Source organism: Bos javanicus, chromosome 24, assembly GCF_032452875.1.
Source record: "Bos javanicus breed banteng chromosome 24, ARS-OSU_banteng_1.0, whole genome shotgun sequence".
Classification (NCBI taxonomy): Eukaryota; Metazoa; Chordata; class Mammalia; order Artiodactyla; family Bovidae; genus Bos; species Bos javanicus.
In genome coordinates, this window is record NC_083891.1 from 30,473,847 (window position 1) to 30,479,846 (window position 6,000).

General features: G+C 43.3%; 1 protein-coding gene across 4 annotated transcripts in view; it reads left to right on the forward strand.

The window, feature by feature from the left end:
* KCTD1 (potassium channel tetramerization domain containing 1) overlaps nucleotides 1-4,332 on the forward strand; it is a 210,628-nt gene extending 206,296 nt beyond the window's left edge. For all 4 annotated transcript variants that reach the window (XM_061399703.1, XM_061399704.1, XM_061399699.1 and 1 more), the window contains exon 5: nucleotides 3,408-4,332. In XM_061399703.1, coding sequence (XP_061255687.1) covers nucleotides 3,408-3,566 — 159 coding nt within the window. In that variant the 3' untranslated portion in view covers nucleotides 3,567-4,332. The remainder of the gene's footprint in view (nucleotides 1-3,407) is intronic.
* The last annotated feature ends 1,668 nt before the right edge of the window (nucleotides 4,333-6,000 follow it).

Here is a 6,000-nt window from a genome sequence, read left to right on the forward strand (position 1 = left end):
CAAGCAGGCACACACTTGCCATAGCACATACATGTTCACGAGTGCCATTATGGCTTGATGAACAGAGTACTGAATGATGTCTTAAAATTGTTGTATGGAGGGGCTTCCCTGGTGGTCCAGCATTTAGGAATTTGCTTTGCAGTGAGGGGGACTCAGGTTCGATCTCTGGTCGGGAAACTAAGATCCCACGTGTGGCAGGGCAACTAAGATGAGATGCAGCCAAATCAATAAATAAATCTTTTTTTAAAAATTGTCCCATGGCCTTGAACAAATTTCAGCTTCTGTTTTCATTTTTATTTTTAAAATGTTTTTGGCCTTGCTGCAGGCTTGTGGGATCTCAGTGTCCCAACCTGGGACTGAACCCCTGCCCCCATTCAATGAAAGCATAGAGTCTTAACCACTGGACTGACAGGGAATTCCCAAAGTAATTTTTGTTTGTTCTGTTTTGGGGGCACTCCCCTCACTGCTTAGGGGGATCTTAGTTCCCTGACTAGGACTTGAACCCAAGCCCTCAGCATTGAGAGAGTGCAGTCCTGACCACTGGACCGCCATGAATATCTTGAACGTAGAGCTGGCAAGGTTTTCTGATAATGGCTGTGAGCTACAGGATAGAAGCCAAGGATGACTATGATTTTTGATGGAGAAACGAGATGAATGGAATTAGCATCTTTTGAGGTAGAGATGTTTATGGGAGGAGAAGAAGACTTAAGGGCAGAATTCAGAAGTTGGGTTTACACAGTGTGAGGGGCCACGTGCCTTAGATGCCAGCGGGTGTGATCACTGTTGTAACTGATGTGTGCCAGCCCTGGGCCAAGTGCTTTGTCTTTTTACACCAACCCTAACAGGTAGGCACTATTAATTCCGTGTCTTGCTGATGAGAAAACAAAGCACAACTGGGTCTTGACTCCAGGTCTGTGTAACTCAGTGGAAATCCATGGAGTGATTTCATTGGAATGGACCCATGACTTTATTCAGTATTGACCCAACAAAAACTCCCCCCAGACTCCAAGACTAGAAGCACCCACTCTACCATTCTGCCTCTTAAGGATGGTTTCCCAACTGTTTATAATTTTTGAATTTTGTGAATAGATGGCTGAGAGCAGAGTAGCAGGAGACTGGCCGACCCTGAGCGCTGGGCGTGCAGGAGGAAGGTACACACCCCAGATGCAGCCCTGGGCTACATAGGTGCGGAGGCACAGCTGAGCCACCCGGTGCCACTCCTGAGCGGGGCTTCCAGAGCCCTGAAATCTCTCCCACCCGTGCCCTGCCCCCCGCTCTCTCTAGGAGCATTTCATCACTTCTCCAGGGCCCTGCCCCTGAATAACTATCAGACATTCACAAGCCTGACATGTTGCCCCATCATTCAAGTCTGATCAGAGGTGGGTTTTCATCTGGGTTAACATTGTCATACGACATGGCCATACTAGCTCCTGCCCCATCTAGAGGACAGGCCCAGTCCTCTAGGTGTTCAGAGGCTTCAGGCTAAGGCACAGGAGCAATGTATCTACCAGAGTGATTTCAATATTCCCAAATGATCACTGACTTTAGGGAACTTTGCTGTTAACCAGTTGATACTTAAAGAAGAATGGCCAAGAAGCATACGCTGTCTGCATTACACGGGAATAAGTTTTACCACCTCCAAGGTAACCTTGGATCGATTGTATTGAATAATTATCATATTATGCATATTAGATCCTCTGGGGAGGCAGCTTAGAAATGTCCTTATAAAAGGAATTCAACAACCTAACAACACTGAGAGACAAACGATATCCGAGATAAGTTCTTTATTGCTCAACTTCCTCTACCTTCCTAATTCCTCTCCTTATCAAGGTGAATCCTTTCCAAGGCTGTGGTTTGGCCGAGCAAACTAGTGTGTTTTTTTGCTGACAAGCTACATTCCTGCCTTTACTGGGGAGATCTTAGAGTGAGTGGTTCTTCACCTTTTTACTCAGCTGCCACCACATCTTAATGTCTTACTTTTAAACCTAGAGGTTGTTTTCTTCATTGTGTCCTTTTGCTGCCTGGTGTGCATATGCGTTGTAAATTCATGTACAGAAGTAGATGCTGCAGGGAAGAGTGTTCATTTTGTTCTCATAAGGACTTGCTTGGGTTTTTTTTAATTTGCCAACATTTGAAGTTTTAATTTTTAGAAAGTATATTCTTGCTTTCCAGTCTCATCTAATTAGCTATTTTGCAAAATAGCAGATTATATTCCATGTAAAAGTAGGCACCCCAAAAATAATAGTTAAAAAAAAAGACATAGTAAGGGATCTACTGTATATTCACATTTTGAAAGTTATTTGATAATATTTCACTTAACCCCCAAAATAAAAATAAAAAATTTGAGCCGGGCATTTTTTTAAAGTTATGATTGAATCATCTTGCCTTTAGAGTGGTGTAGAGATAATTTAACTATATCCAGAATTCTGGCAGGGAACATTTGCAAGTCTAATATTTGTTAGATTCCTAAAGAAACATACTGCTGTGAATCAGTTTCCTATATTTTTGTGTATGTAAGAGTTGCAAGAATTCTTCCCTGCATTCAAGAGTGTCAGACAAGTAATGACAAACCCAGGGATCTTTCTGGCATTAGGTATTTGGTTTCAAAATTAGATTATATTATAAATATCTATTAATTATATGAGAAATTTTTAGATGTTTTCTAATATAGGACATATATAAATAACCATTGCATTTATTCTTGCCTCTCTGGATGCACACTAGGCAATAAATCTATTTCAAATGCCACAGCTTGAAAAGCTCTAGATAAAGCTTGACTGTCTTTAATAGTCCATTTCTTCTGCTGTTGAAATTGCATCGGTCTTCCAGGCTGAAATATATTAACTCAGTGTCAGGCAGTTAGAACAGTGGCTGAATCAAGCGTGGATGAGTTGAGGCTGAATCACTGATGAAGTAAATTCAGATAACATCACTGTCTCTCCATATTCTTTATCATCTCACCGGATATGTTAGTGGTAAATGAGCTTTGAAATGTGAACCCTGTCTTTCTGCCGACAAGATGGCATTGCAGAAAACATGGGATTTGAGGCCAAAGAGACCTGAGTTGGAAACCCAGTTCCATCACTTACTAGGTGTAAGCCTCAGTTTTCTCATCTGTCAAGTGGACCAGCTCTGCCTGTTTTGCCAGGTGGTTGTAATGAGTGAATAATTTGGCACCCGTGGAGCTAGCTTATGACGGCACATTGTAGGTACTAGAAACGTTTGCTCGCTCCCTCCTGCCTTTGAATCCAGAGTCTTTGAAAACAGAAACTCAGAGAGACTTAGGGCTTGGATAAGATGGATTCAAGCTGCGCATGATGTCAAACTGTGGGACAGTCTTTGGGCTGTTTACGTGGCCAAAGGACCTAGCTGGTCGCTAACCAGATGCTTGTCTCGACCCCTCACAGGTCCTCGAGAGGTTGCAGCAAAGAGGATTTGAAGTCGTGGGCTCCTGTGGGGGAGGCGTGGACTCATCTCAGTTCAGCGAATACGTCCTGCGGCGGGAACTGAGGCGGACACCCCGTGGACCCTCTGTCATCCGGATAAAGCAAGAGCCTCTGGACTAGATGGATGTATTTCTTCTGCCAAAAGGAGAAAAACATACACCACAAATAACGCAAACACAAAAAGGGACATTTATGTGCAGTTGGGATAGCAAACCGAGTCCTGGACCTAAAGTTGAATAAAAGACACATTTATATCCAATAGAGACCACACCTGTATTCATATGGGAACAATTGGAATAGTGATATCCTCAAGGTGTAAAAAATATATAAATATATATATATATGTCAAAAGGTAGGAAACGCAAAAAGAAAAAAGGTGGTAGCTACAGTTGGTGCTGTGATGGCCGTGAAGTGTCCTGGGCCTCCCAAGGCCTCTGACCAATAAACAAGCCATGAGCAATGAGGACGAATCTCCTTACGGTTTCCATTGCCAACAGCCATCCATTGTTTCTTTTTCCTTTGTCTTTCTTTTTCCTTTGAAAACAAAAACACCTAGAATCGCATTTCTCTGCATATGGAAGTTTCATGTCTCTCTTTAGATGGGGGACCGAGCAGAACTTCAAAAAAAAAAAAAACAAAAAACTCTCATGAGCACACTGCATTTGAAAGATGCGAGACATGAAATTTTAAATATAGTTTGTACAGAAGTCACACTTTTTTGTCCGCCTCACCGATGTGAACATTACTTTGTTTTTAAACTGATCAGTTTTGCAAAGGGGCCAGAATTATTCCTTGTTAGAGTTGCTCCAGTTTGAGTCTGCTGCTTTCCTACAATTTTTCAAATTTTATAATGTATTAAATACAATAAACTCTGTTTAAAAAATAAGGTCTGTGTGAGACACACGTGTTGGGATGAGGCTGTAGTAAAATGAAATTTTTCTATTGTAAAATTTTCTGTGTGGAGTGTCAGAAAGAGATCCAAAAGCTGAACCCAATGTTGAGATCAAAACCCACTCGAGAATAAGGATGTTGACCCTTGTTCTGAATGGTTCTGTTCCCATTAGTAGGGTTTGGGTCCCATGCTTCTGCATTGGTGAGCAAGATAAACCTTTCTTGCGAGTTTACCAATTCCAGTCAACTCCCAGAGCAAACCACACTCAAACGTAGCAGCCAAGGGCACCGTTTTATTCTCTCTCCAGATTCTGGGCTCCTTTTGTGTGGACTGGCCTGGCCTGGGCTTCTTGGGCTGCACACGATGTCATCTGGGGCATGGATAGCTATGATGGCCCCCTTGGTGCTGCCAATCCCTGCTGGCTGGCCATGGGCCTCCCCGAGTGGCTTGGGCCCCAGGGAGCTGGGTTCTAAGAGGAGGGAAGGAAGCCAAGGTCCCCTGGAAGGCCAGGCCTGCAACTGCTCGATGCATTTCTGCAGGGATGTGTTAATTTAGCAGATATGGAGCCAGCCCCAATTCAAGGAAGGGAGGGGAATGAAACCCATCCTTGGTCACTGGGGAGGCGACCAAGAATTTGTAGCCAACTTGAATCTACCATAACAGCTGTCCAAAAAAATCCTCAAAGTAGGGTATTAATGGCTTTGGAAGAAGTAGGGAAAATCTCAGGTTCAGAATGATCAGTTTCTTATCAGCCAGGGAGGTGAGAAACCCGAGATGTCGATACCACTTGGGAATTGAGCCCTCAGCTTTTCCAGCGTAGTAGTGATTCTGGAGGCCCCTCTGTCAACCCTGCCATCACCTTTCTTCCCCACTTCCTCCTCCTCATTCCAGACCCTCAAAAATAAACCTGGCGTGACGGATGATAAGATTGACAGGCAAACTATAATGTGTTTCTGCTGCAGAGATGTTCCTGTGGTGATGGGCTATTTCCATCCTGAACTTTCCTTCTTTTTTTAAATTAAAAAGTCTATGCCTGAGGACACTAGTAATGAAAATATCTGTGGCTTCTGAAACTAAAAGTAAGCTGTTAATGGCTCCAATCACCAACCCCCCACCCCGCCCCAAAACACAGAGGCAGCCCAAACACAGAATTACTCTAATGACTGCCAGCCAGGCTTTCACATGTTTCATTTCTCCTTATTTGAGACTAATACACCACTGTCTCAGGTGGAGACAGCCAGGGTTGCTCCCACTGACTGCTTGGTCATCTGCGTCTGCTGAAAGGAGAATGAAATTGCTGTATGATTTTTTACTGGTAATCCACTCTCCGTGGGTAAAATTTCCTAAAAGCAATAAAGCAAAGGCTCCGCTTTGGGACTTTCTGCTGCTTATTGTCATCACTTAACATTTACCCAGCACTCTCTCCGGGCAGTTAGTATTGTCCCAACCAAACCCTGCACGCAATTCTGTGCCCTTTGTTCTTTTCTGAGCTCTTAGGCCCATTTATACAACTCCAACCCAATTGCACATTTTTTTCTACAGAAACTCTGATCTATTTCAACAGAGCAAACACATCACAAGTTATGTTCACAGTTTTAGGCCTTACAGTGAAATAGATTCCTGGATACCAAAGTACTTCAGCAGAGAGCTGGTCAATCAAAA